At 33.5% G+C, this 27,157-nt stretch overlaps 8 protein-coding genes and 1 long non-coding RNA gene across 17 annotated transcripts; 6 read left to right on the top strand and 3 right to left on the bottom strand.

Moving 5' to 3' along the window:
- Positions 1-1,102: 1,102 nt before the first annotated feature.
- On the bottom strand, positions 1,103-5,627 carry LOC105681118. The gene is made up of 6 exons (XM_033322301.1): positions 5,619-5,627; positions 4,067-4,259; positions 3,235-3,361; positions 2,816-3,173; positions 1,912-2,044; positions 1,103-1,616 (listed from the first exon to the last, which is right to left on the bottom strand). The coding sequence occupies exons 1-6, from the start codon at positions 5,625-5,627 to the stop codon at positions 1,363-1,365; spliced, it is 1,074 nt and encodes a 357-aa protein (XP_033178192.1). The 3' UTR covers positions 1,103-1,362.
- On the top strand, positions 5,534-7,455 carry LOC105681117. The gene is made up of 2 exons (XM_012388763.3): positions 5,534-5,957; positions 6,118-7,455. The coding sequence occupies exon 2, from the start codon at positions 6,127-6,129 to the stop codon at positions 7,432-7,434; it is 1,308 nt and encodes a 435-aa protein (XP_012244186.1). The 5' UTR covers positions 5,534-5,957; positions 6,118-6,126; the 3' UTR covers positions 7,435-7,455.
- Positions 7,456-7,960: 505 nt separating this feature from the next.
- LOC100746705 lies at positions 7,961-10,473 on the top strand. Its single transcript, XM_024369567.2, has 4 exons — positions 7,961-8,091; positions 8,358-9,025; positions 9,833-10,227; positions 10,352-10,473. The coding sequence occupies exons 1-3, from the start codon at positions 7,975-7,977 to the stop codon at positions 10,107-10,109; spliced, it is 1,062 nt and encodes a 353-aa protein (XP_024225335.1). The 5' UTR covers positions 7,961-7,974; the 3' UTR covers positions 10,110-10,227; positions 10,352-10,473.
- Positions 10,474-10,482: 9 nt separating this feature from the next.
- LOC117152005 lies at positions 10,483-12,539 on the top strand. The gene is made up of 3 exons (XM_033322284.1): positions 10,483-10,618; positions 10,744-11,255; positions 11,320-12,539. Exons 1-3 carry the CDS (start codon positions 10,556-10,558, stop codon positions 11,474-11,476), a joined length of 732 nt encoding a protein of 243 aa, XP_033178175.1. The 5' UTR covers positions 10,483-10,555; the 3' UTR covers positions 11,477-12,539.
- Positions 12,387-16,024, top strand: LOC100746826 (glucose transport transcription regulator RGT1). Of its 6 annotated transcripts, none has more exons than XM_012388854.3 (5): positions 12,387-12,516; positions 13,357-13,467; positions 13,686-13,916; positions 14,027-14,287; positions 14,393-16,024. In XM_012388854.3, exons 3-5 carry the CDS (start codon positions 13,725-13,727, stop codon positions 15,563-15,565), a joined length of 1,626 nt encoding a protein of 541 aa, XP_012244277.1. In that variant the 5' UTR covers positions 12,387-12,516; positions 13,357-13,467; positions 13,686-13,724; the 3' UTR covers positions 15,566-16,024. The 6 variants fall into 6 exon arrangements, with proteins under 6 accessions (XP_012244277.1, XP_012244275.1, XP_012244276.1 ...); XM_012388852.3 differs by having other exon boundaries at positions 12,433-12,985; positions 14,027-14,284; XM_012388853.3 differs by having other exon boundaries at positions 12,434-12,853; positions 14,027-14,284.
- A 2,426-nt stretch (positions 16,025-18,450) lies between these two features.
- Positions 18,451-22,319, top strand: LOC100746582 (GPI inositol-deacylase). 2 transcript variants are annotated; one of them, XM_003491643.4, is made up of 10 exons: positions 18,451-18,892; positions 19,152-19,305; positions 19,372-19,482; positions 19,608-19,711; positions 19,775-20,218; positions 20,301-20,554; positions 20,637-21,065; positions 21,136-21,522; positions 21,600-21,977; positions 22,054-22,319. In XM_003491643.4, the coding sequence occupies exons 1-10, from the start codon at positions 18,737-18,739 to the stop codon at positions 22,316-22,318; spliced, it is 2,682 nt and encodes an 893-aa protein (XP_003491691.1). In that variant the 5' UTR covers positions 18,451-18,736; the 3' UTR covers position 22,319. The 2 variants fall into 2 exon arrangements, with proteins under 2 accessions (XP_003491691.1, XP_012244273.1); XM_012388850.3 differs by lacking the exon at positions 18,451-18,892 and having other exon boundaries at positions 19,166-19,305; positions 19,376-19,482.
- A 388-nt stretch (positions 22,320-22,707) lies between these two features.
- Positions 22,708-24,850, bottom strand: LOC105680201 (E3 ubiquitin-protein ligase CHIP). The gene is made up of 5 exons (XM_012388862.3): positions 24,774-24,850; positions 24,534-24,686; positions 24,277-24,475; positions 23,440-23,777; positions 22,708-23,351 (listed from the first exon to the last, which is right to left on the bottom strand). The coding sequence occupies exons 2-5, from the start codon at positions 24,648-24,650 to the stop codon at positions 23,109-23,111; spliced, it is 897 nt and encodes a 298-aa protein (XP_012244285.1). The 5' UTR covers positions 24,651-24,686; positions 24,774-24,850; the 3' UTR covers positions 22,708-23,108.
- Positions 24,779-25,734, top strand: LOC105681131. The gene is made up of 3 exons (XR_001102476.3): positions 24,779-24,913; positions 25,414-25,531; positions 25,631-25,734. It is a non-coding gene; the product is annotated as an uncharacterized LOC105681131 (long non-coding RNA).
- LOC100743561 (nudix hydrolase 8) lies at positions 25,109-26,954 on the bottom strand. 3 transcript variants are annotated; one of them, XM_012388860.3, is made up of 5 exons: positions 26,866-26,954; positions 26,497-26,750; positions 26,061-26,369; positions 25,722-25,924; positions 25,109-25,661 (listed from the first exon to the last, which is right to left on the bottom strand). In XM_012388860.3, exons 2-5 carry the CDS (start codon positions 26,732-26,734, stop codon positions 25,491-25,493), a joined length of 921 nt encoding a protein of 306 aa, XP_012244283.1. In that variant the 5' UTR covers positions 26,735-26,750; positions 26,866-26,954; the 3' UTR covers positions 25,109-25,490. The 3 variants fall into 3 exon arrangements, with proteins under 3 accessions (XP_012244283.1, XP_012244284.1, XP_024225337.1); XM_012388861.3 differs by having other exon boundaries at positions 26,899-26,917; XM_024369569.2 differs by having other exon boundaries at positions 26,497-26,931.
- Positions 26,955-27,157: the final 203 nt, after the last annotated feature.

Below are 27,157 nucleotides of genomic sequence, written 5' to 3'. Positions count from 1 at the left end.
GATTTAAACGATCAAAATGTCAATCAATTCCGTCTATAACCAATCAAATCTTTTAACCGTTACCGCTAGTAATGCATGATATTAATCAGTATTACGCAATTCCTATATCAAAAACATTTTTATTAACATTTTTTAACACTTATATTTTATTAACATTTATTTTCTATATCACACTGATGTAAAATAGCATTACGATTATGAACATATTGCATCGTATTACGAAAGTTTTGTTCTTATCTTCAGAAAACATAGACGATGTTGAGTTAACGGGTCTTGTTGAAACATTTGATAAGGAGGAAAAAAGGTATTGAACGTAATTTTCATCGGAGCAATCTGATCGCGCAATTCATGATCATATACGCAATTGAGCGTGGCTACGGTTCATTGATAATCGAGAAGAGTGTGCTCGATGAAATGTAAATGCAATCCATGCGAAATGTTGCAACCTGTCATTCAATTGTATCCATGTCATCTTGAAAAATTTATTTGAGTAAGAATTTTGTTTGAAGTTTTATTGATTCATTAATATTTTGTCGTCAATAATTTTTGGGGGGCAAAAATTAAATTAAGAGATATATAGTATATAAAATTTAATAAATCGTAGAACAAAATCCCGAGAAAGCATAACAACGCAGTTTTCGTTATGAGGATGATCGCTGTGTTTGTGGAATTTGCAAGCATCATGTAAAATAGAAATATAACCGTATCTTGGCCGCTCATGGCGTAGTTTAACAGTAACGTTTAAATCAATTCTGTATAATGTGCATTTAATGTGCATATAATGTGTATTTATCGTTTGTTACGCTTAGTAAATTAGCTTGTTAATATTGTACCTTGTACATAGTTTTTGATTTTTCAAGATATACTGAAATATTTAGTTCCTAGTTTTTTTACCTCTTAAGTAATGTCGTATACGAACTGTTAGGAAATAATAAAGATTAAATATTTTTACTTGGATAAAGAAGAATCAAAATGGCACAAAAAAATAATACAATTTCAATTTTTTTCATAAAAAATAAAATAGGACATTTTAAGTAAGCAAGATAGTATACTAATACAGCATGTATCAGCAAAATTAATCGAAAAATGAAAATATATGTATTTGTCTTGTTGCAATTAACTATTGACGTTTTCTACTAAGAATTAAAAATTGTGAAACATCTGTGCAACACATTTCATAATTACGTCGTCGTTGATTTACTATCAATCGATAACACTTCATTTTAGTTTAACCCGTGTATGATTCTAATCTATTTATGAATAACATAGATTATATCGTATAAGACCATTTTGTATAATAACTTTACAGATCGGATTTTGTAATGAACTTTTATCGAAGTAATTTTATTAATTTTAATCAATTTACAAATGAGAAAAGCGCCACTCCGGCATTGGTCTCTTTCCAGAATGTCTAAGGGGGATGATTAACTTTGTCGGTTTATTCTTTGAGTACCACGTATGCAAATTGTGTAAAAACGGCCTAGTTAATTCTCGTAGTACATGGTCTCTTTCAAACTCCGTTTTTGGAAGTTCTAAAGTTTCATGAACAGGTTGCCATCGTCTGTCACTATCACCTTCTACATCCTTTTCTGTTTCACAACAACCCAGTATCGGCGCTAGAAAAACAAATTTAAAAACTATTTATTAAATTCATTATCACACAATCTTAAATTCATTATCAACTACAGAAATAGAAAGGACGGTAAAATTTCTATCATTTTTTTCTATAGCAGTCAAAAAACGGTATAGCAAAATCCAAATAATTTTAAAGAAGATAAAAATACCCATTATGATACTTAGAAAATTGAAAAAAAGTAAGAGGTTACTTTATGTTATTTAAATAAGAATCATATGAAATGTAAAATCTCGTAGCAGAATTCCAATAGAATAAAAAGGTAAAAGTTCACGTACGTCTTTCAGAATAACAAACATTTATGTCAACAGGTCTCGCTGGCAAAGTTTCGTTTCTTACTAGAGCGAGTTCAAAAGCATCTGCACGATCAAGAGTGTCCTTCATAGTCGTGTCTTCTGGATTCTGTTCAAAATTTAATCATTCGTCTATTATCCGCGCCAACTGAGGACGATCAAGTTGAAAGAGGTGCAAGAAACGCAAATGCTAACAAGATACGTATTTGCATTTCGCGTTTGTCACGTATATTTTTCGACGCGTGATCGCGCAGTCTTGATATAATATCGTATGAAAAATACATGTAACATCTTGTGCACACGGTAACGCTATTGCATCAATGAGATGGACAAATACTACGCAGCTGTTTTTCACGAAATATCTTTAAAATTTAATCTTTTTATCATAAAAATATTCCAAAGATGTTCCATTCAAAGTGATTTTGTAGCATCGCAGGTATGTTATTTTATATAATATCATCAAAATCCAATTATTTTATCGTAAAAAGATTCCAAAATAATTTGATTCGAATGTTTTATTATTATAGTTTAAAATGGCATCTTAGTGTTTTTTTTAATTTTTACTAAAAATGTGGTATTAAAAATAATATAAATGTGGTAATTTGTCAGTTGCGATAACAAATGTTCAGTCCGACGATAGTCGAAGTTACGACCGTGATCCATTTCGTGTTGCTTGCAAATGTCGAGATAAGGATACGATTTTTATCGCGACGAAACGAATAAAGCTCATGTGACCGACGATTTTAACGGAAAAGAACGTTGTTTTGGCGTCGCAGTGCGATATCCCGGATATTTAATTCGACAGATCCGCAGTTCTCACACTACACAGACAAATTATTTTAATCTTTTTTTCTAGTATATACTGGTTTAGCGAACGTTGCCGTTAGACAGCTAAACACAAAAGAGATTTGAATATTTGAATATTTGAAAACTTGAAAATTTGAAAATTCATTTGCAACAAAGAAGACCTTGGATGTATAGATAATAACATTACTATAGACGATAGTCTGTAGAGATAGTAACCTGTATAAATAGTAACCTGTATTTGATGGATTACGTCTGGTATATATTTTTTTGGATAATCCATATCGAGCTTTTCGCTAAGTTCCATATTTTCATGATCGAAATCTTTTAATTTCTCGAACGCATAGTCGTTTATATCTCCAACTGGAAACTTGCTTGATTTTCTGGATTTATCTTTCCACCAAATTGGTGGTTGTAACAAATCACACGGCTCGTCATCCGTCCTGTTGGTAGTACTGTTCTATTCTTTTCAGTCAGTGTCAGTGGAACAACAAGAATACTTACTCGAGTTTTTCTATTCTTTTTCCGCATGGCACAATGGCTGCTTTCTGTTTTTCAAGATATTTCAATCGTCTTTCACGAGTGTACCATAATTCATATTGTCTTGATCGCGGGAATATCGAAAACACAGCTATAAATTAAAGATATTTAAACCGTAATAAGTTATTGAATTAGTAAATTAAAGAATATAGTGAAAATTGCTTAAAAAAAAACATTTTTTTTTCATTTTTCTTAAGATTGAAACTAAATTCATCTTGGAACAGTTTATTTTCGCTGGTGACATGGATCGGTGATTAGCAATTAATACTATTTTATCCGAAGGCTTGCTGAAATTGGGTCATAAATCACTCGTGACTCATTAGCGAATTAGTGTCGTTCAGAATTCGCTAGATCATTGATTGCTTCTGGGACATTCAATTATTCGTCCGGCCAACGTTCGATTGGTCGAAATTGCCAGACCGGTATGTGTGGATCTGTTACTTCAACTGGGGAGCAATTAATATTCCAGACAATTCGGAGGATCTACTCGTTCGTACGTTATTACCGACAGAAAACTGCAGATACTTCCATTAGAATCTATGGTATTGTTTTTCATTTACTTACGTTCTGTCGATAAAATTAATTCTAAATCTAGTGCTATTAAATTTGGAATGCTAGTTTCATTCGATATTTAAATATCTTGTTTAATTATTTGCAATGAAAATATTCTTGTCTATATTCAGTGTTTTTTTTAAATTAGCAAAATAATATATACACGTAATAGGTAATGGAAAGATTAATAATTAAAGTAAAAGAATCTTTAATCACAATCTTTATAATATTACGCAGTACTAACGTTTTTGCTTCTGTTGATAATCAGATTTCCATTTTGGCATGGTACTAAGTGTTTGGAAAACGATTCCATTATCCTTTATAGGAGAATCCACGTAGCCTTCTTTCTCTTTTTCAAGATATCGGTCTAAAGCGTGTGTATCCAGTTCCTGTATGGGTGCTACAGGGTCGTCTGTAACAATTGCACGAACATTCGCCTAATTCGATCGTTTTAATTCAATTGTGGCACCGCCTTTAATGCCACTGGCCGAGGGGGATCCATTAAACGATTGGCGATAAACATAATATAACGTCCCTCGTTTGACTGTCACGTGCTTTAAACTTTAAACGGATACGCTTATCAGAGCTAATAATTGAAACTTCGTTTATTTAGAACGCTTTAACAAATAAAAAATATATCTGTATATATATTCAGCAATCCTTTGCGCAATAAATTTCATAATAATTTATGAAAACGGTTTCATGAAATGTCAATATAATTAGCACAGGTATATCTGGAAACATTGTCCACACAAGTGGAGTTTTAAATTGAAATATAAGTAACAGTCATAATTCTAATATAAGACAAAAAGAGAAAGAATCGATCGAAGAAGAAAGAAAAGTTATTATAAATTTATATAATAAGCTCAAAACAATTAATCCATCATTGGGAATTTCGTTCCTTACTGAAATGCGTTATTATATAAAAAGTCGACAAATTTGACAAACTTTTCGTTGTGCGATTCTCCAATTTTCTTATGATATAGATATATCTTCATGAAACGATTGGTATAACGATTGGTAACGGTTTTCGCGTTGAACAAGATGCTCGTTCTTCAAACAATAACGTATGTTGAAAATGATATCGTATTTGAACAAGATTAGTCGATATTCTAACCGATAAACTTACACACTGTCCTTTTTATCGACTTGAACTGTTTAGCTACGCATCTATGGGAGGGAGCCGGTTTTCCATGGTAAAATACTCCATCAGATAAGAATGTTGGCGAAACCTCAGTTATGTAATAATCGAGAGGTGCTGGCTCTGGAAACTAGATCACCCCGCCATAAGATGATTATATCATAATTATGCGGAGACTGTAGAACATAATAAGTCAAACTTTTTAAAAGGGAACAGTCGATTAATCCCATGTTACCATAATTGAATTTTTATCTAATTTTCTACTTTATATCAAAATTTCCCTCTTTAGCAATAAAGTGATATTAAAATTAAAAAATCAATAAAAATATACTTATTATGTTTTTCTCCTGTAACTATCATATGGAGGACTGATTGAGAATAATGGTAGTGTAAATTATTCCACTACAAGTTTACACGAAATAGTGTTCTGATATTTTAATATACAGAATTCGTTATATTTTTGCAATAAGAGAATGAAATATTTTTAAATATTAATTGAAATAACAAATTAAAATATTAATAGCAAAAGAAATGATACTTTAAAAGGTCAAAATATTTGATTAAATTTAAACTCTCGAAATCTCAAATTATATACATTATTATAATTTTCAGTTCACCATATGCAAACACTAATTAAATAGTTCCTTATTCATACCATGAACATTTTCAAATTCGAAAAAAGAAAGAAGAATTAAACTCCTACGTGAAATTTACTTGTGAAATTACAGAGTTTGCGAATCAGTCAAACTTATCGAATCGATGATTCACTGAGGTTCCATGGGAACTGTGGTTCGTCTGTCTGCAAGTGAAGATAACCACGACCATTTCATCAAGATGACAGCATCGCTGATCGGTTCCGACGTGACTCTCGGAACTTCATCAAGGAAATGCGGTTCCGCTTCTCGGTTTCAAGCCGATCATCTTGGCGCCAAATCGCGCCTCGATCGAAAGTACCAATGAGTTATGAGCAAGAAATCGAAACCAGTTCCTCAAGGTTGTTCGTCTTGTCTGAAACCATTACGACTAATTTTCGTGGCAAGCTTCATGGAAATGCTCTAACCTAATAATTCTAATTTCATAAAAATTCGAAGTGTAAATTCAAGTAATTCCAGTCACCAAGAAATTCAAATAAGCTCTATCAATTCCTCATTCAGATTATCGTGATGTCTATGAATCGACCTACGGACCGTGGTCATCGTGCGAAGAAAAAAATTTCAAAGGAGAGTAGCAAAAACAAATCGGAAGCGGTAGTAGTACCAGAGTTCGGAAGTCGCGATGCTGTTTCTTCAGACTGCAAAGAACAATATCTCTTCTTATTAGAATTCTTCATACATCACGTTACCAGCGAACGTTTAGCGAAGCTCAACCAAATGTTCTTCGTCCCCACGACGATATCTGTGGAGTTCCTCAACTTCACAGGGAGGAACGGTATCGAAATAACTCCGGTGGACCCGTTATTTCAACCTCAAGCAGGAGTTGCAGACGATATCGAGTATTTCTTCTGTGGTCGCTCCGTGATGTTCGCCATAGATCAATACACTGTGGTCAACAAAGACTTGGACCTAATCATAAAACTATGTGTAGAAAAAAAAATGCCAGAATGTGTGAAACCAGATGTGTTAATAGGTAACGGGGAGCTAGATATTTCCAAACATTTCGCCGCCCTACGAAAAGAAATGTTGCAATGCTGGCACAAAATGGCACCACCACCGAAAGTCTTCGAGGGAGAAGTTCCTGTAATTTATAACGAAAACACGATCGGCGATATATGCATGTTCGTCAGAATTTCTGCATTCGGGCAAACTATCGTCACCGAATTTGACGCACCACCTGATAGAACTATCTCGTCTTATATCTTCAAAGGCGGCGACTGTAACGAAAAATCACCAACTTACAAATGTCGTATCGTTGATCCTCACGTTGCGGACGTCTGTAGGGAGTCGAAAGACGAATTATTGAAAGACGGGCCGCCTTGTCGCGTTTGTATCAAGGAACAACATCCTTGTACACCGTGTGGACAGCCAATCGGGGCCACGTTGAAACCAAACGTTAGTTGCAAACAGATCAGCGAAGTAACTCATGTGACGACGTCGAAACCGAATATTTGTTCCGATGTGCACAAGCAGGCCGGTTTGATACAATCGAGCCGTGGACCGGTGCAACCGTGTGGAAAAGCTGTGGTTCTGAAAGTGTCCGGGATTCTGGACACGGGTCAGGACAAAAAGCCGACAGTCACAGTGGCACCTGAGTCCGAAGCTACACCAGATACCGATCCTGACCATGACGTGTTCGTCCTCAGAATTGGGAAAAAAGGGATTGTCGGAGCTGGAGAAAAGTCGGATATACAGTTGGAAATGAAAACACCGAAAGGGCCCGAAAGGGGACCTCCTATCCGATGCGAGACCAGAGAGATGCAGACTGACGATAAGGTGTACAAAAAGACACATGCAAAGAAAAAGAAAAAGAAATGAATTGGATAGATTGGGTCTTTTTTGGATACCGTTTTTTGGATTACAAATGCGAGAATACTGATTTTATCGTTGTATACGTTGCATTTTGCGTTTATACGGATTGTTATTAAACTTATTCTTTACTACGAAGTTAAATTAAGCTTTTATTGTTAGATCTGATTAAGTATTTACTTCGTGGAGTATTTTACAATTTGTTTGAGGTTTTGAAGTCTACTTTTGCTTGAGAATTATTTTACTCGAATTAGTAGAGCAAGTTATATCTTTTATCTATTTAAAAATTATACAATCCACCGAAGTAAAATAATACAAATGAGAGACGCAATTTATTCTCAAAGTCGTAGATGAATGAGCATTTTGAATTATACTGCGGAGCGCCCCCTGGATGGTTTCCGAATCTCAAAATTTCCGTAACCGTCCGACTTGATGGCAATATCAAAATTGAGGGTTAACAGACAAATTTTCTAAAATATTCTGATAATCAAGAGCTAAAATTATGGGAAGCGTATTCGAAACTTCATAATATTATATCGTGTTCAAAAAATGGCGGATGAACAGGAACTTTTCTTGATCGAGTTTCTAGTCGAAAAGGTTAAAATCCCAGTGATAAGGGCAATGCAGGACGATCTATTACCTGCGTGTACCTGTGTCTCCTTTCAGGTAATTCAGCATTTTATTAAACTGCCAAATAGATCATTGACTAAACAAATTTTCACCAGTCACAATCTTTACACATGTAAACATGTTCCTATATATTTCTTTAATAGGTAAACAGTTTTTCAATCGGCTTTTCGCTTTATCGTAATAAAATAAAACATTCAATCCTAGCAATTTCGTTAAAAAGTACAAATCCGTTAAAAATTCTGTTTTAATTCAAAAAATCTATCGAACCTACACTAAGCATATTTTCATAAATAAATCCGCAGATTCTTAGCCTACCGCCAGTCGACATTTGCCAAGAAGCCCTGACAGATGGCTGCGGTTGCACCGAAGGCGACACGCAGGTTTTCAAGAAAGGCAAATCTTGTTTATTCGCGTTGCCATCGATCGTTCTTCAGAGACCTTTAACCACGTTCCCCATAAAACTATCTGTCTATAAGAAACTACCACCTGGAGTGCTACCAGATGTGATGCTGGTTGGCTGTCATCAAATCGAGGCAAAAGCAATAATAAACGCCGTATTGAGCCAACAAGTCTTCAAAATACCGAATCCTTGTCAAACGATCAAGGACACGTTTAAAATTACTACGGCAACAGGACAATGCGTTGGATCTGTGACAGTTTACATAAGAGCTTCCTGTTTCGGCAAGAAGATCATCACCCAGTTTCAGATACCACACAATAGGAAACCATATCTGTTTAAAGGGGCGGACGACAGTCCTGTTTTTCAATGCAAGAAGATACCCTCTGAATGCTATACACCAGCTCCATTGACGTGTACCTGTACGAAGAAATGTATCGATGGTAGTGGAGAGTCTACAGGAAGAACCTGTTGTGCCACACCGATCGTTCAGACGTCTTCGTGCCCCCCCTTGCCTAAACCTCCTGATTATGGTCCACGACCGTGCTGCGCCTCGCGTCAACCATCCTCAGGGTACTCGTTTTTCTCGTTTTGCATCCTTTTTGAACAAGATTAGGTTCAATGATCTAATAATCCAAGAGTTAAACGAACAGCTGTGCAACCAGTTTGATCATTCGTGCGTAGTCATTTCCTCTCTTTAATATCCCGGATTCTTACGTTTTAGTATTCTGAATTTTTACAAAATCTCTACTTTAAAAACACTATTTTTTAAATATCAGTTTATTTTTGGTTATTTCTAACTGCCCTTTGTTCTTTTCTTCTTAATTTCTTACACTGTCTCATATTACTAAAATATAATCTAACTTTTTAGACGTTAGATTTCTTCTGCACTCTAGGCAGATGAGAAGCTTTAATCACTCGTGACTAACAGAAGGATGAGCTAAAACTAGAGCAGAGAGAGGTTCGTTTGTTCGAATTGGACGCGTTCGAAAGCGAAAGCAATTCAGCTAGATCAGTTTGCCTAGACTTTAGTCACGTCTGAGTGCATTTTGTTTCATTCCAGTGCCATTACTTTATCTTTGATGTCCATCATAAAAGAAAGATCTTTGTCGCAACATTTGTTCACTTATTTAATGGGACTGCAGCAATAAGAAAATAGATCTATTTTCCAGTAATTTGAATAAACTAACAAACACCAACTAAAAATCAATATACTTTTTCAAACGTGATATAAATTCAAGATAAATTCGAAATAAACTTTTACGCTATTTTTCTCCCCCAATAAGTACAATTCAAAACATCGAAACTCTGCATAATTACTGCAAATTCTTCAATTATCTTTTACTAAATAATATACGAGCTTCTTTTATCTCTTTCTAGGAAACAATGTCCATGTTCGCCGAAAGCCCGACGGAAAGATCAAGTAGCTTCCCCGTGTTGTTGTTCTGAGCCAATATCCAGTTTTCGCGCCATTGCTCGTCAACAAGCAGCTGCAGGAGGGAAATGTAGCCCGTGTGCAAAGCCAGCTCCTTGTTCACCTTGTTGCGGTGCTTCCTCCCTATCGACAGGACCCAAACCACACGGTGATTTGCTTAGCAAGGAGATCGTGAAAAAATGTGGATGTCCTGTAAAGGAATACAGTTGCACCTGTGGTTAACAGAAATGAAAAGAAACTTTTCTTTTCTTGGAAAACAGTAGAAACTTCTCCGTGATACTTAGAAGGTAAAGAGGTCAATGTACCAAGCGAATAAGACGGATGATTTTATTTTATTTGTGTAAGTATTAACGTCATATAAAATTCATATAAGTGGTTATTAAGGATCGTTATTTGAAACAGATCGTTATTTAAATTTATTAATTTATTCGAGAAATTACAGGGAATTAAATTTTGTTTTATAGAACTTCAAGGCTTTCCTTAAAATGAATACGTGCGATATAAAATAACTCGTTGAAAAAAATCGAAGAATCTGAACACGTGTTCTTATGGGAACAATCGATGAAAGTGTTTCTCAATAACTAATCGCTTTTGTTTCAACACCTAACCTTCAAAACCTATCCATATTTCCTAACTCAAACACACATGGAACAAAATTGTCCGTAGTCATGATAAGCATAACAAATAACGAAGCACACAATCCGAACCTGAGCAACCACTACTTCTCCTCGGTAATCAAAAAATATTTTTATCACTTCCTATCACTTTCCTATGATTCAATGATATACCACTTGAGAGTTAAGCTACCCATACTTCTATTAATTTTCTTTTATTGGTTTTATATTTTCTTTTTCAGTTAATCTCTCCATACATATTACTCAGAATTCTAACCGAAAATACATTAATAGCCCTCCAATGGGAAGCGATATTCGTTCACGCCTTCTTTAATCTGAATAATATCACGAGAAAGATATTACCGACTATTAAAGGAGAAACTTTCCCGCAATTAAAACGGCCGGAGGAAACAATTAGTGAGTCGTGTTGGGAAAAGATAAACATCGGGAATGTAGAGAATCTGAAGACAGTGGAGCAAGCTGGAAAAAAGAAACGCACTGGAAAGAAACTTCATCGGCCTGTGGAGAAAACACGGATGGACCAAGCAGGAAAAGCACAACGCGAAGCGGAAGAAAAGGAACGTTTGCGTAAATGGGAAGAATGCTGGCAAAAAAAGTTTGAGGCTCAAGAAGAACGCGATAATGCCGAATGTTGCGCGGGCAAAGATTTATGCGTGAAACCCAGAACACAATCGAACATTTGGATCAATGTAACTAAGGATCGATCCCTTCAAGAAATACATATGTTCATCAAGTAAGATTTATTTGTTTATTGTTATGAAAAATAATTTAGTGAAACGAATAATTAATTTCCACAGGCACGTTCCAGTTCCAAAGCCAAAGCCTCCGCCTCTGCCACCGCCGAAAATACAAAAGACTCCGATTATTTCACCAATGGAAAGAATCGTGAAGCAAAGAGTTGACAAAATGAGCGGTACGGACAAGAAGATGAAGAAGGAGAAGAAGAAGAAGTAGCAGTAAATGAATCCGACAATAAGCGATTCCTTTGCGATCACTTTGCTCGAATATCTTTCCTTTACATTCTTCTTCGCTACGCAAAAGATACGTATTTCTCTGTTTGTCGAGGCATTTGTAAAAATACATCAGAGACCATGGCGAGGATGGCGTCGTGACACGTTATTCTCGTCGTTCAGTGCCCAGTTCGGCGAAGTACCAAAATGGAAATAGTGAAGAAATAAGAAGAATCTAACTGATGAAACATTCCCGCTGCCTTCAGTTTCCATTTTCCTGTATTACCCTTTTGTTAATTATCAAAATATCTTACACGTTCCGCTTAGACCATTGAAGATGCAATAAAATATTTTGTAGAATGTTCACTCCACAAGTTGAGGATTTTCTATGCTACTTTCCTTAGTTAAACTATCCCATCTACCATCTTAACTGAGATAGTAAAGTAAAATTTGCTAAAGTTTTCCAATAAATATAATCAATAGGTGTTCTAATCTAATACCTATGGTCGACAGTGTCCGCCAATCATAGGAAATTTCATCTCAAGATACAAAGAACATGGAAGAAAAATTTAAATCGAGAAAAGAAAAAAAAAGAAACATTTCTCCAGCTAAGTTGATTCATGGAAAACGATATGTTCATTGACATGAACCGCGGAGGAAACAAGCGGTCGGTGTGCAAACTGCAAGGACATTGCACGCGAGGAGTTATTCCTGTCCCGCATATATGTACGGGAAGGGATAAGAAGGGAAGGAAGGTGGGTGATAAAAGGTGGCGGAAAGAATGAAGGCAGGGGGTAAACGTGAGAGAGGAGGGACCACGAGGATGAGACTGCGCGTGCTTTTCTCTCTTTCCTCCGCCACCCTCAGTGCCTGCCACCGAACGACGAACAGGGTTGTAAGCCGATATTGTCGGGCAGGCGCATTGGAAACCGGCGACCAGCCGGGAAGGAAGATAACAATAAAAGAGCATATATAATCGCGCCTAAACGCACGTTAACCTCGCGGCCTGGCTGGTTGGCTGGCTGGCGCGTCGCCTCTCGAAATGTAAGCACAATGCGTGAGAGTAACGTGAAAGTGAAGCACGATCGAAAGTGAAGTACAGAGAGCACGGGAAACGTGTGTGTACACCCTGATAAAGCCTCTTCGGCACCTCTCTCTCGACCACGGCCACACGCACATAGGGATCTCCCCCGCCAGGTGGTGATCCGATATTTCTTCGTGGAGATAATACGGTCGGTCCTCCCGATTTTTTGTCGTTGTTCCGTGTGTATCTCGAGGGATCATGAACAACTCGCCGCAGAATACCGAGGTGGCCGGGCAACAACACCGTGCCGGCGTTGAGAACAGCGACGAGGAGGAATGGAGTGGTGTCGTGGAATGTGTAATGTTATTACATCGACTCGTGTATCGAAAGAATGATTTTTATTTGCTGAAACAGCCTTCCTCGAGCAGTTTCTTGTTGCCCATTTCGAGTTGTTTTTCGTGGTCAAGGAAATTCTGTGGATTGCACAACGTGTGTTGAATCTTATTATCTGATTCTTAATTATTTTTTTGTTATTATTGTTGTTACTGTTCGTCTGTTACCAGATTTCTTTTCCTCTGTTCCCTGTTGGTAGATGCGTCTGTTGATTTTTATTTTCCATCTCCCACGCGAGTATTTTCCGAACATGCATCATTATATGTGTATCTTGGGTTACGTTGTTTTCGTTGCGACGCTACATTTAGGATGTAGATTCGTTAGAAGTTTAGTTAAAAGTTGGTTTAATTTATCGGGACATGTGTTTTACTAGTCAAAGTATGTGCATTGCTAGAAGATGATAATAGATGCTCCTTTGTTTCGCGCTTATCGTGAGTTTACCATGGTGTTGCGCTTTTTCTTTTTAGGCTGTGTTGGAGAGATCAAAGTCAGATCGAGTGACACGAGCGGATGAGGACAGACGTCGTCGTACCATCATCGTCGAGAAGAAAAATGGCACATACGGTTTCACGTTACAGGTAACGTAACCGTTTATCTGCTCGTACTTTCTGCAAGGTACATAAAATATAACATCTCTGTGCGCTCCTCTTATCAATAATTACACCTTCATTGTACCCTGTAACTATCTTTGTTTCCACAAATGTTACAGTAATTTCTCCAGAAAGTTCAACTCTTACAAGAATTAAAATTCGTTTGAAATATAAACATTGTAATCGATTCGCTTGAAATTGTACAGAGTTATGGGATACATTACAAGAGGGAGCAGGAAATCGAGATGGTCACGTACGTTGATTACGTGGAATACGATGGACCAGCGTTCAAAGCGGGAATGCGGGAGGGTGACGTGATACTTTCGATAAACGGCCACGAAATGGACAGAGCGGATCACAAGACACTGGTTAATTTCATAAAGAACTGTGATACCAGAATGCGAATGGTTGTGTCGTTCGAAGACTGTGTAAGAAAGGTAAATATCGAGAAAGTGTATAGCCACTTTCTAAAACTTTAATTTTCGTTTAAAAAATAGAATGCACTTTAGCTATTTACTCAAACATGATATTCGTTATTGTTTGCCAGGTGGAATTACATATGCGCTATATCGAATTACAACGTGCTCTTCAATCACGACTCGGTGAATTAGAGAGACTTTGCGAGAGGGAACGGTCTATTCTCATGGGTCGATGGAAAACCCATTCACTGCCAGCACGCAAGAGAACGCCTAACAGTGTCATTACGAGTAACCCCAATCAGCCATCGCCGTCATCGAGTTTCAATTCTTCCACGATTCAATGTTGTCGGCCTGCTACGTCCACGGAACATCTGTTACTTTATAACGTGGTATCCTATATAGAAACATCTCGTTATCTATTATATATTATATCTTAGATCGATTTAATCTTTGCAACATCGAAGAAAATAACAAACACTTTTAACTTTTTATAGTTCCCGGATGGACGACCATGTTTAGTTCCACGGAACACCGCTTGTCTAGTAGCAGTAGGGCCTCCCCGTTCGCGAAGCGATCACCACCACTTCCTCTCAAAGATGTCAAGCGAATCAGGAGTAACCGTTTCGTCGAGACATAGCTATCACCAGGCAAACGGGATGAATAGTACGCCAGCCAAATCGAAATCGCACAAATCGTGTCAACAACAGCAACAACAGTCTAATACCAGCGGAGATCCGCTTCCTCTTCATCCTCCACCCCAGAATAGCCTTTGCGTTGCTTGCATCTCGAGCGCCAGTCGTCGCAGGGAACAATCAGATAGCGGTAGTTTGGACGCGTACGACTTAGCAAGTCCTTGCTGTGATCCAAATTGCGTACCCAGTCGTAGACGTCGTGAGAAACAACGGAGAGCGAGAAACGAACAGAATCATCATCAGCAACAACAACAACAACAGCAGCAGCAACAGCAGCAGCAACCAGCCCAGCATCATCATGTACAGCGAGAGCAATCGCAACAAACGCAACAACAGCAACAACATGGTGCGCACAGCTGCTCGCGCACATCAGGACACAGTCTGCATTCTGTTACTAGTAGCGATATCTCGACCGCAGCCGAAAGCGTAGCCTCCTGTTCGACGAGCCTAAGCACGGATACCCTCTACTGGGATCCAAGCGTACATCAACGACCACCGCCGTGCCTTCAGTATGCTAAACCAAAGTCCTGGGACAATCTAACTACCAAGGCGTTCGGTGGCTACGGTTTCGGATACGGTTATTTGGATACAGCTACTATAAAAACACATAGCGCAGAGAGGCCTGGGAAAGGCGCTCATGGACGAGCAAAAACGCCTACTGGAACCGTTCAAAGGAGAACGAGTAGCGGTACTACGTATTCGGGTAGTTCTAACAGACACTTTCAGCCAACCAAGTCTACCGAAAGTTTGTTAATACCACCGCCATATCAAGGCGAGCTAGACGCAAGTCTGAGTTGTGAATGTCTGGATGGTCCAGCTCCGCGGTGCATGCCGGTGATCCAAATAGAGAAGCACAATCGACAGGAGGAGGGTGGATATATTATCAGTACGCACACTCAAGTTCGACATCGTCGATCCAGCCATTCGGATGGGAAATTAAGGGCACTAAATAATTCCGAAGTGACGCGTCTGTAAATCATCCTTCTCATTGAAAACTGTATTCTAATAAAAAGATACTCGTATAATTATCGTATCAAATTCTGGACGAAACAACGTGTATCTAACGTATATCGTATGTCGAACTTGTTCCGTATTTAAACCTTTGTATTCAGCTTTATATCGCAACAGTTAGTAATTGTATTCTCACCGAACGATAATGGAATGGACCACCGTTTTTGAAACTTTTTCGAACAAATGCGATTGGTTACGGGTTTGATTGACTAAACTTATCGTTTGATCAACGAATGGTTTCCTAGCGATGTTTCCGGACAATATGATAAGGGATATCATCGATGTTCATGGCGCTTTTTAAATCTTTTTTAAATTTTTATCGATAGTTGATTCTATGATTGGTTGGAAACAGTTTTAAACTGTGGCGAACGTTAATAGTAATATTATCGTTATCATGAAAAGAATAAATTATTGAAGCATATTTCTATATTGTAATTATTCTGTGATTCCTTAAAACTTAGGAGGTAAAAATATATAGAAATTCTTTCATAGAGACGATATCGAACAATTACATCGTTTTTTATGAAGCTTTTTATTGTAGACCTATTCTTTGATTTATAAATATTATATTTATTTATTATAATATAAATTTATAAATATTATATTTTATTATATTTTTGTTGATGTACGTTCAAAATTGTAAACAAAGTTGTTTAAAAAATTCCTATAACTTCATCCTCGTACTGTTACGCGATCGTTCAGGAACTTGGGGAATTTTCGACTGAGTTGTTTGCCGTAGAGTACAAAAGCACTTAGCTCGTGTTTATGAAATTGAATAACTCGAAACTAACAGTTAATCATATATAAAGCAAGCGATTTATACCTTGTCAATGTTCTTTCCTATGTCAACAAAAGTAAAAAGATAAGTTCGAGAGTAATTGTAGTTATCACTGATAAATGATTTTGACGTTTAGTTTCTTTTTTACATTGTCTCGGTCACACTATTGTTCAAATTCATATTTACCGCGCTACACGAACCCATAAAGCTGCATCGATACTCACTAAGGCGGTTTTCCCTATTTGCGGAGAGTGGGGAATGTGCTCATGTTGTATTTTGTGATCGCATTGATCATTAGTTCGAGCATAAATGCGCAACATTTCAAGAAACTGGAAATTCAAATTTCAATTTAGCTTGTTTACAAATGGTCAAAATCTATAGATATAACAAATTTTCATTATCTTTGTTTGGTATTTAATTTTGCATATACTCAATGATTTCAATATGTTTTGCAATATTTTTTATAGGATTTGTAAATAAATAAAACATTACTATTTAGAAATAGGAATGAATAAAAGATTAAGAATATGATTTAACAAATTTTACAACAGTATATAATTTATCACAGTGAAAGAAAATATCAGCCACAGTTTGATAATGAATATTAACTTTATTATAAAATATTAATCTAACTATCTAGACATTAGTAATTTGTTTTTTAAAAAATTGTTAATATCTATTGCATAAAATAAATAGGATATATTATCAATAATTTTCACAAATGTTTTTTATTAATTTCATTATTTATTACTATAGAATTATACATCTATTGAACGTTATATAAAATTAATTTACTAAATATATTTTGTATATCTGATGAATTATCAATACTTTCTTTGATAATACAAAATAATCTTAGAAACCATAGCAAAGAAACAATATAATTATCGAGAGTATTCTGTTCCAATACATGGTTTGCTAATTTTTAAATAAATTGTGCGTAGTAAAATTATTTAGGACCTGGACAGTTAAATAATTAACAGTAATTTTTTTATTCATATATCAATCGCCATTTTCGTGTAATGACCTAATTACTTTTTCGCATATATTACAAATTTTTATCGCATCTCTCTTCTACCTTCACAAATAACCAAACTGCATACAATCCATCTAATCAACCAGGTTCTATTCATTCATACATATTCCTAACTCGCTCTTACTCGATGAAAATAAGATTACGCTTATATTATAAGAATATTAATAAGGTTGTATTATATGTATTTTTATACATTATACGTATGTATATGTATACGTACCTATAAACACAGCTCGACACTTGCTTAGGAAAATTCTGCTGTCCAGAAATTGAACCATGAAAAATTAACATGGAAGATAAGATAGTTCTCTTTCTTGCGAGACAAATGGATGAGTAGAGAGTCTCTTATTCTGAAACATTCATAGCATGTTACGCATTTATGATTTTACGATTTTTCATAACCCAATTTTCGGACGGTTTCCTCTAGATTTCTTTATGCAAATATCGAGACCTGGTAATATGATCATGGTCTTTAACCAATCAGATGATGGATAAAGCAATATGGTATCCTACTAACCTATAAAATACACTCAAAATGCTCAGTTTTATGTATGCATAACTTTTGAATCGCTAGATTCCTAGAAACTTGTATTTTTGGATTCTACACGTTAAAACTATTACATGAGAAATAAAAAAGACAATAATTTAAATGTCCGACAAACTACAGTTAAACCATTTTCAAACTCAATTTTCTCGATAACGAAGCTTAAGATGAAAAATGTTATACTAAAGTTTCTTTTGTTTTTTCATGTACAAAAATCCCATCCAATTTTACTACAATTTCCACTCTATCCTGTACAAATAGGTCTCTACATTCGCTAGGGGAAACTATCCAAAAATTGAATTGTGAAAAATCAACATGGAATACATGAAGGGTCTCGTTCTGCAAGACAGACAGAAATGAGTAGGGTATCTCTGTCTCTGTCTGAAACATTTACAGCACGTCACGCATGTGCAGAACGAGAACCTTCGTGTCTTCCATATTGATTTTTCATGACTCAATTTTCGAACGGTTTCTTGTATGTTTACAATATAGAAGTGTCCAAACTTGCTTATATGACTCTGGGGTGACCCCGAGTATACGCTATATAACTAATTTCATTTTATTATTAAACCATAACCATGTTGTATAACTTAAAGAATATAAAAAAAACAAATATATTTGTTTATATTCATTCATATTCTCTCATAATATAATATAATATAAGTGCACTATATTAAATACAACAACAGATATATAATATTTTCCCAATTTTTGCGTCGAGATAGTAATGCTTACTTCCATCAAAAAGATATAACATTTTTTTAATTATTAAATAAAATGTTTCTAATAAAATCTGTATTAGTTTATACGATATTTTTTTTATTTTTAATGTTAATTCTCTTACTCTACATACTTGGAGCTGCTCTTTACATTACGGATTTTGAAGACAATACTTGTGATATGACATATATGTTTGAATACCCACAGTATGTGGTATGTAAGCAAAATGAATATTTTTAATAGAATACCATAAAGAATACCATACTAATTTTGTCTGTACTCTTTTTAAACATTATTGTTAAATAACATTCCTTATAACTTTGACTCGATCATATTTCTCTCATTTCTAATTCTATTAAAATTTAGTAATAATAGTTTAAAAATTATTATTAATAATAATAGTAATTTGACATTGTATATAATACAGTTATATATTACAAGACATTTATACATATATTCATACAAATATTAGAGAATCTCTTTGGATAATGAGATACAAGAACAATATCCAAGGTATAGATTATATGCCTATGGAGAAGGTTTTGTTACCGAGAAGCTTAGAAGGATGTACTTCTCAGGAATACCAGTACTTTTTATACCTGGCAATGCTGGATCTCATGAGCAAGGTTCTTAAAATCTGTTAAAAATTATGTCTTCGTTTGAATAATTGTTAATACTTCTATTGTTTCTAGTAAGATCCCTTGCTTCTGTCAGTTTGAGGAAAAGCTTAAAAGATAGGACTCCATTTCATTTTGATTATTTTACTGTTTCATTTGGCAATGATTATTCTGCTTTATATGGAGGTATGAATAAAAAAAACAATTTTGTTGAATAGTTAGCTTTATTGTTGTCTCCATAGTTTTTCAAATATTTATACTTTATTTAAAAGATTAGAAAAAATAAATGATAATTTATTAATTAATTGAAGGTGTATTAATGGAAGAGACAGTATATGTTTCACACTGTATACAAAAAATATTGAGTTTATACAAAACTAACATAGATAATATTGTGCTCATAGGACATTCAATGGTAAATATAATAATAGTATACTTATTTTAGTAAAGATATTAAAATATCTGTTCATTTTTTTAGGGAGGTATTATAGCTAAAGGTTCTATTGTAATGACACCAAATGTAAATGCTACTGTTGCAAGCATTATTATTGCTTTAGCTACTCCTCATACAGCTACTTTGATATTAGACCACACTTTTGCCAATTATTACCAGAATCTAGAAAAACGCTTAAGTGAGATAAAAGATGCAGGGACAAGTGTAGTATCAATAGGAGGTGGACCACGAGATATACTTATAACTTCAGCTCAAATTCTAGATCCTACAGCAGATATTAATGTTCTTTCTAATACTATGCCAGATGTTTGGAAATCTACAGATCATTTGAGTATTTTATGGTGTAAACAATTAGTACTGTCTGTTGTACGTTCATTATTTGATTCTGTTAATTGTACACAAAAACCACCTAAAATTTTTTCTACAGCTAAAGAAAGAATGCAAGCATTATCGTATCACTTTTATCATGTAAGAAAATATTTTAATGTATTTTTAATAAGTTTTAATGTACTTTTAATAATAGCATTTAAGCTAACAATTAATTTTACAGCGTACTTCTGGAAAAAGATTATATTCTTATAAAGAAATAATACAATTTGAACCTAGTAATGAATGGATAGAGAACATTCAAAGGCATTATGTATGGACCAACAGAGACTTGCCTAAAAGAACATCTCCTATCTATCTTATGATTAGATTGAGTGGACAACCAAATTATTTAACTATTGATACCATTAATTTAGAATCCAAAGATTGGTTATTTGCGTGTACAGCATCCAATATACAAGGACAATCAAGAGTTTGGTAAAGTTATATATTATTGTCTTAAAGCAAAGATTACAAAAGCTCATCAAACTATTATTATAAAATTCCATTTTTAATTTAGCAATTGGGGTTGGAACCTGACAAACAGAACAAGAATTTTACCAGATCCTTTACATCGCTTAAGAAAAACTGTTGACTTAAATTTTCAAGAGATAAAATACCCCGATGTAACACATATTATAATAAGGATTACACCGGACAGTTTAGAAAACTATATTACTATAAACGTTGATTTATATTCTTACAATACAAGACTTGTACCTATTAGGAGTACTTTACCTTTACTAAAAAATTTATTTATAATACCTCAAACCAAAAAAATGTCTAATCTTGGACATGTTAGATACTATGCCAATTTTGAAAGCGCCATGGATGTTGTAGCTGTTGAACTTAAAGCATTTGAATGTACAGATCCAAAACATCATGCAATAGTTGAATTATTAGAACCATGGGGTATTGTAGTTACACAAATTCAATTTTTTACGGTCGTGTGAGTATAACTAAAGTAAATTTGCTTTTATTTTTAAAATATTTTATTACAAACAATTTTAATATTTTAGGGATAATGGGCCGAAATCGATGAAAGTCCAGACTGGATATAAATATTCCAACGTTTTTCCAAAGTTAAGGATAACTCTAGATCCTGCATGTTCTTACATAATTAATATTGAAGAAGGTGGAATTATAGATCGAATATCTTGTATCGTAAGGGATCGCTGGTACCTGTTATATACAACGATTATTAGTTTACTTTTATTGTTTTTATCTACAAGAATTAATCATGGTCTCAAACAAACTCCAATAATAGTAATTACAATATACCTCTCATATTGTTATAATTTAATGTTTGAATGTTTAGTTGCTTTAGCAATTGTTTGCGTATTTACCATTGGATTATGCTGTTCCATTATATTTCTTGGTTCGGTAGCTCATAGTATTGCTGTGAGGTAAGAAACTTTAAGTACATTAATGCATATGTTGATGTTACATAAAAACTTTTTGAATAAATCTATTGATTTTCCAGATTTCTAGCTCGCGCAATAGCCTTTTCAACAACATGGTCAGATTGGCTGCTTGGTGGATTGAGTCAGTTACCTTTTATTACTGCAATTCTTGTCTTATCTTTAATCCCCGTAACTTGTGGGGGTTTAGCTATGCTAATTTCAGTTTTTCTTTATTTTTTAAATTTGACAAAAATCTATGAAGATTATTTAGAAGAACTATTAATGGCTTCATTACAACATTTTAATTGGATACGACGATTCAGAAATACGAAAAATAATTCAGGAGAACATGATGATACAAGACAAAAAATATTCAATCATCTTATTCTATTCATACTTTGGTGTTTTACTGCTATTCCAGCTGTACCATCTGTACTTGTTTGGGCAAAAAATTTCAGGTTTGCAATTTATTATTTTGGTGTATAAATTTAATCAATCAATCATCTATCATTAATTTCTGTAAACTTGTTCTAGTTATGATATGAGACTTTCTTCCGAAGATCCTTTGTTACTTCAAAGTTGGATAGTTTTAGTAACATGCAGTACAATGGGATGGGTGCAACTTCCTTCCAATAATTATAAAAATCGATCTCAAATACTATCCAGTATATTATGTTTCTTAGGTTGGGTTGTACTTTTAATGGGAGCAGCACCTCATCCAGCTTTTTATCAATATTATATACCACCTATTGTGGCTGGAGCTATTACTATTATTGCATTAAATGTAATTTTTCTTTAAATTTGTTTTTATTCAATTAATACTGCTTACTTGAAAAAGAAACAACGTACATCAATTTCATATGCGTATAAATGTAATATATTATATTTGCCTATAAAAATATTTATTTTTAGAGAATGTATAATATAATATACTTAACAGAATGAAATTTAAGATAGTGTGAAATATATTATTGTAATATATACTATATATTAATGTCACTTTCTGTCTTCTCTCGTTGTGTCTAAGGTATAGGTCTGTTAGGTGAGAGCCTTACTGAAGAGTTCACACTAGCAGATCTTGGACGAAACACTCATTTTCTATATATTAATGTAAGTAAACACAGTTAAAAATATCACAAAATTTTTTATTTAATTATGTAAATAATTGGGAAATATTAAAATATTTAATTATACATCAAACAATAAATTTATTATTTATCAGAAAAACATATACAGTTTTAACACTCTTATATGACCTATATTACTTAACAGCCCATTTGAAGGTATTATGTGCACTATTTTCAATATTTCATATATAAATACACAAATTCATCAACTAAAAGAAATATTTCTCAAAAATTTTGATTTGTCAATCTTATTTAATTAATCAATGATTGCACATGTATAAATTAAATACATTCTATTAATATAAAAAAGAATTAAGTTTAATTTCATATAAATATATGATGTAGTTACTGTTGACAAGGCAATGATATGCACATTTACATAAAATAACAGGACCCAAAAATAATCGTAATATAGATGTAATTATTTATCATAAAAATATGGTGGTGACCTAACTTTACATATTAATAATATAATGCCCATTCATTTTCTTGCAAGAATGTATCTACTACTTCCTTCATTGCTAAGTTAGGGATTAATTGATCCTGAGTTAAACGAACTCTAGTAACTGGGTCAAAATGTCCCACCCTTTGTAAGTGTTCTTCAATGTCTTTTCGTTCATACGTAATTCCACTTGGCGTTATTACAGGTTCTTGCAAAATTTCGAAACTAATTTTACCACATAAATAATCAGGTACCTCTCGTTTCTGTTCCATATATTTATAAAAATTGCAAATAATATATAATTATTTTAATTTATACATAACTAAACATGATTAAAAAATATAAACTCACCCTTCTTCTTTCATCTACTTTTGCAAATAGATCATTAAGGTGAGCCATATACATATCTCTTTTTTCTTCTACCTCTTCTTTCTTTTTTGTTAATTCAATAGACAAAGCTTCCCCTTCACTTTTACCATCTGCATCTTTAGCTGCTTCTTGCTCCTTTAAAGCTGCTAAACTTCGTTCAGCATCTTCTACTATCAATTGATTGAGATATGATTGTAATTCAATATCTTGTGCAATTCTCTGTTCTTCTCTCAATTGGAAACAACGTTTTCGCGCTTGCCTTAAAATGCTGGTCATATCATCTCCATAATTTAGCTTTTGCTCCTTGGCCAAATCCACAGCTATGTTGTAGTAGTTGTTTCAGATGTGTAACCATGTGAAGGACAAGTTTCACATTGTCGTAAAAACCATCAATACCATAAAAAAGAATATCCATGAAATACTTCTGTATAACTATGTTCTGATATATATACATAATATATTATAGTACTAAAAATATAATATAGCGCAACTTCTTTAAAGATACATAAATGCATAAATATGTAAATACACAAATGAGTATATTGCCAAACTATATTAGAGACCAAATAAGATTCTTTCCATTAAAAGATACTCTGCAGAATGCAAATATGTAATATTTATTTTTGATGAATTATGAAACTGATAAAATGGTTAAATCATAAACGTTAGTCAATTTCGAGATATTATTCGTGTAATTTATAATTATTTTATATAGACTATGAAATTATCACGGAATATTTACCTACAGTGAAATCTTTGCAAGAAACATATGAGAAGAAAAAGCCAGTGAAATTCCCAAGTAAAAATATAGGTACGTACCTCTCTGTAAATGTTTAACAGCTTCATCAAAGAGTTCCATTTGAAGAAGAGCTAGACCCAAGAAAAAATGACCCTTCACCAGACATGGATCGATATCGAGAGCACGTCTGCAGTCTAGACAGGACGATTCCCATCGTTTCAATTTCAGGTTACACAGCGCTCGGTTCGTAAAGTATAGTGCTTGGGTTGGATTTTTAATCTGCAGCAATGAGATGCAATGTCGTAACTTGCCTGCATAGATTCATAGTGGCACTCACAATTGCTTTGGTGTAGCAGTGCGCAGCATCCTCGTATTTGTGAAGATTGAAAAGACGATTTCCTTCTTCTTTTAATTCTTTGTCCGAAAGGTTGGCGGTTGTATACATCTTACTCATCTTGGCAACAAATCTTGTGCCTTATTGAACACTCTTCTACATATGAATTCTCGTCAAATTATTCACGTAATATTTCTTACAGGAAAAATTAGTCGAATTGTCAACAAAGTAATATTCTATAACCTTAACCTTAACCAAATACGTGCTCTTCCATCTTCCCGGAGAACTTGTCAATCATCGACTAAAGTGTGACAAAGAAGAATGTAAACAAAACTGAAGAAGCTACTTTCCAACATAAAGCTGGGTTTTCAAGGAACGTTTGGGTATGAAAATATTTCAATACAATTTTTTTAATATAATATTCCTCTTTTTTGTATATCTTCTTTATTTATCTTTTTCTCAAGTTAAATTTGCACTTTTCGTTCCATTTTTTTCATAATTTTGGAAAACGGAATTTAGATATGTATACATATAATACGTCACAATTTGTTACATGTATTTTTGCAGTTTATTTGTTATTTATATCGATTTTATAATCCTTATGTTATAATCCTAATGTTATAATCCTTAGTTACAGAATTTAAACAACTTATATAATTAATTCAAAGCTGTATATACATAACATAGTAATAGAATGTTTAATGAAATCAATAAATTTTATTTTTCTTAGATTATCCTTTATTTAGCTTATATAGTGTGAATTACTTCTTCGTAATTTTGATTAATTTACTCTATATAAGATAAGATAAATATTTTATACTTCTTATATTTAAAAAATGTATCTAAAACATTAAATTTTATTTTGATTTGTTCATTTTCTAAGATAATTATTATTTTAGATCGCTCTAAACTATGAAATTAATTGACCATATGTATACATTTTAATCATTCTGTGTAATGCTATGCATCACCGATTTTGGATATGCTGTATACACAAATAGGTTTATTTGTTGCAAAATGTATTTCATGGTTCACAACAATCCCCATTTTGTGTTTGAAAAATTCCATTATCTTTTTTGCAATTTGTTTATTATTTTCAGATACTTCTGGATGCTCTAAATAATCATTTACCTGGGAGAACAATAAACAGTTACAGTAACAAACTATTTATGAGCAAATAATAAAAATTACCTTCATCCATCTGCAATCAGAAATTTCTTTTTCACATTTTTTAATATTGATATTAATAGGTGATAAATAAGCAATCATGTATATGTCAGAACAGCCAAAGGCGTAACCATGAACGTGTCTGAAACCTATTATACATTTAAAGGTAGTTTGAACACCTGTCTCTTCTAAAACTTCTCTTTTTACAGCTTCTTCCAAATCTTCTTCTACAATAAAATAAAAAACTGATAAAAAATTATTATATATTATATATTATACTAAAAACATAAAGTACATATATGATAACAGAAAGATTATTAGCTATACTGTACTAATTTACTAGTTTATAAAAAATTTGTATACCTGGTTCCACATAACCACCTGGTAATTTCCAAATAGGTGGACCATTTGCATATTTCTCTTTGATAACTAAAATTTCTTTAGTTTCCTCATTATAGACAAATCCTCCGACTCCTAAATTGGTGTGTGCATAGTGTGGAACATTGCATTCCTCATCTTTAACTAACCATCGATAAAGCATAACATATTCTTGTTTTGCATGATGAAATTTGAATCCTTCTTTCACAAGTAACGGTATCCATTCTGATTGTGGTAAATGTACACGGAACCATATTGTGCGTTTTTTATTTTCTTTCCATTTTTGTAAAGATGCTACAAAAATTATAATAAACAAATATTAATTTCTAACAAACATTTTTGTCAAAGTATCTCAATTTTGATAAAATAAGTAATAATTTATAAATATGTTTAAGAATTATTATCATTTTATGTTATAAACCTGTAAGACGACGAGTGAACACTTCAGATGTACAAACTTCGTCATTTGAGTCAATAGTTACACCATTGTAGTGATCGTTACATCCATTAAAACACTTTGAAGCCATAATTACAGAAGGATTGACGCAATGTATTTTACAACGTAATATAGGATAAAAAACAATACGATATTTCGCTAAATATTGTTGTTTTAGCACCGTGGAAACGTAACAGAGTTTTGAAATTACGAAACTGTACATTGGAACATTCACGAATCTATTTTGAAAAATTTGTCAATAAAATGTTTTATTACCATATCTTACAAAGATTCATAAATATTGTCGGAAAAAGTTTTACGTAACATGATTGAAGCTTTTATTTTGATACGTACAATGTTAATATTAAAATAGTCAAACATTCTAACCTAATACTATTTTTTATCTATTTATTTCACATCGTCCGCAGACCTTACACTTTCAAGATAAAAAATTTTGCAATAGTATGTTATATAATTCATAGCTAAATATTTTTTTCTTATATATACGTTATACGTAATTATTATATTTTATGCATACATTTTCTATTTGTTATTTAATTACAATGAAATATGTAAATTGATGTTTTTATTCAATTTATTTACAATAAATATTACGCGATAATCAAAACAAAACAATTGCAAACAA

Source organism: Bombus impatiens, unplaced genomic scaffold (genome assembly GCF_000188095.3).
Source record: "Bombus impatiens unplaced genomic scaffold, BIMP_2.2 scf_0582, whole genome shotgun sequence".
Taxonomy (NCBI): domain Eukaryota; kingdom Metazoa; phylum Arthropoda; class Insecta; order Hymenoptera; family Apidae; genus Bombus; species Bombus impatiens.
This window is presented reverse-complemented; position numbering and strand designations above follow the sequence as displayed.

Bases quoted from the DNA above. Each gene is read 5' to 3' on its own strand.
- LOC105681118 (XM_033322301.1), bottom strand. The intron at 3,362-4,066 runs GTTAGTACTGCG...TTTAATTTATAG, and splicing joins TTATCAACAGAAGCAAAAAC to CTGTGTTTTCGATATTCCCG. The intron at 2,045-2,815 runs GTCTAACGGCAA...GAATGATTAAAT, and splicing joins AATCTCTTTTGTGTTTAGCT to TTTGAACAGAATCCAGAAGA.
- LOC105681117 (XM_012388763.3), top strand. From the start codon at position 6,127: ATGTCTATGAATCGACCTACGGACCGTGGTCATCGTGCGAAGAAAAAA.
- LOC100746705 (XM_024369567.2), top strand. From the start codon at position 7,975: ATGGCGGATGAACAGGAACTTTTCTTGATCGAGTTTCTAGTCGAAAAG. The intron at 8,092-8,357 runs GTAATTCAGCAT...ATAAATCCGCAG, and splicing joins GTACCTGTGTCTCCTTTCAG to ATTCTTAGCCTACCGCCAGT. The intron at 9,026-9,832 runs GTACTCGTTTTT...ATCTCTTTCTAG, and splicing joins TCGCGTCAACCATCCTCAGG to GAAACAATGTCCATGTTCGC.
- LOC117152005 (XM_033322284.1), top strand. From the start codon at position 10,556: ATGATAAGCATAACAAATAACGAAGCACACAATCCGAACCTGAGCAAC. The intron at 10,619-10,743 runs GTAATCAAAAAA...TTTCTTTTTCAG, and splicing joins GCAACCACTACTTCTCCTCG to TTAATCTCTCCATACATATT. The intron at 11,256-11,319 runs GTAAGATTTATT...TAATTTCCACAG, and splicing joins GAAATACATATGTTCATCAA to GCACGTTCCAGTTCCAAAGC.
- LOC100746826 (XM_012388851.3), top strand. From the start codon at position 12,755: ATGAACAACTCGCCGCAGAATACCGAGGTGGCCGGGCAACAACACCGT. The intron at 12,986-13,356 runs GTGTGTTGAATC...TTTTCTTTTTAG, and splicing joins AATTCTGTGGATTGCACAAC to GCTGTGTTGGAGAGATCAAA. The intron at 13,468-13,685 runs GTAACGTAACCG...GAAATTGTACAG, and splicing joins CATACGGTTTCACGTTACAG to AGTTATGGGATACATTACAA.
- LOC100746582 (XM_003491643.4), top strand. From the start codon at position 18,737: ATGTTTCTAATAAAATCTGTATTAGTTTATACGATATTTTTTTTATTT. The intron at 19,483-19,607 runs GTATGAATAAAA...AATTAATTGAAG, and splicing joins TTATTCTGCTTTATATGGAG to GTGTATTAATGGAAGAGACA. The intron at 21,523-21,599 runs GTAAGAAACTTT...TTGATTTTCCAG, and splicing joins GCTCATAGTATTGCTGTGAG to ATTTCTAGCTCGCGCAATAG.
- LOC105680201 (XM_012388862.3), bottom strand. From the start codon at position 24,650: ATGAGTAAGATGTATACAACCGCCAACCTTTCGGACAAAGAATTAAAA. The intron at 24,476-24,533 runs GTGAGTGCCACT...TCATTGCTGCAG, and splicing joins ACTGCTACACCAAAGCAATT to ATTAAAAATCCAACCCAAGC. The intron at 23,352-23,439 runs GTGAGTTTATAT...TATATGGAACAG, and splicing joins AAGTAGATGAAAGAAGAAGG to AAACGAGAGGTACCTGATTA.
- LOC100743561 (XM_012388860.3), bottom strand. From the start codon at position 26,734: ATGTACAGTTTCGTAATTTCAAAACTCTGTTACGTTTCCACGGTGCTA. The intron at 26,370-26,496 runs GTTTATAACATA...TAATTTTTGTAG, and splicing joins GTTCACTCGTCGTCTTACAG to CATCTTTACAAAAATGGAAA. The intron at 25,662-25,721 runs GTAATTTTTATT...TTGTTCTCCCAG, and splicing joins CTGATTGCAGATGGATGAAG to GTAAATGATTATTTAGAGCA.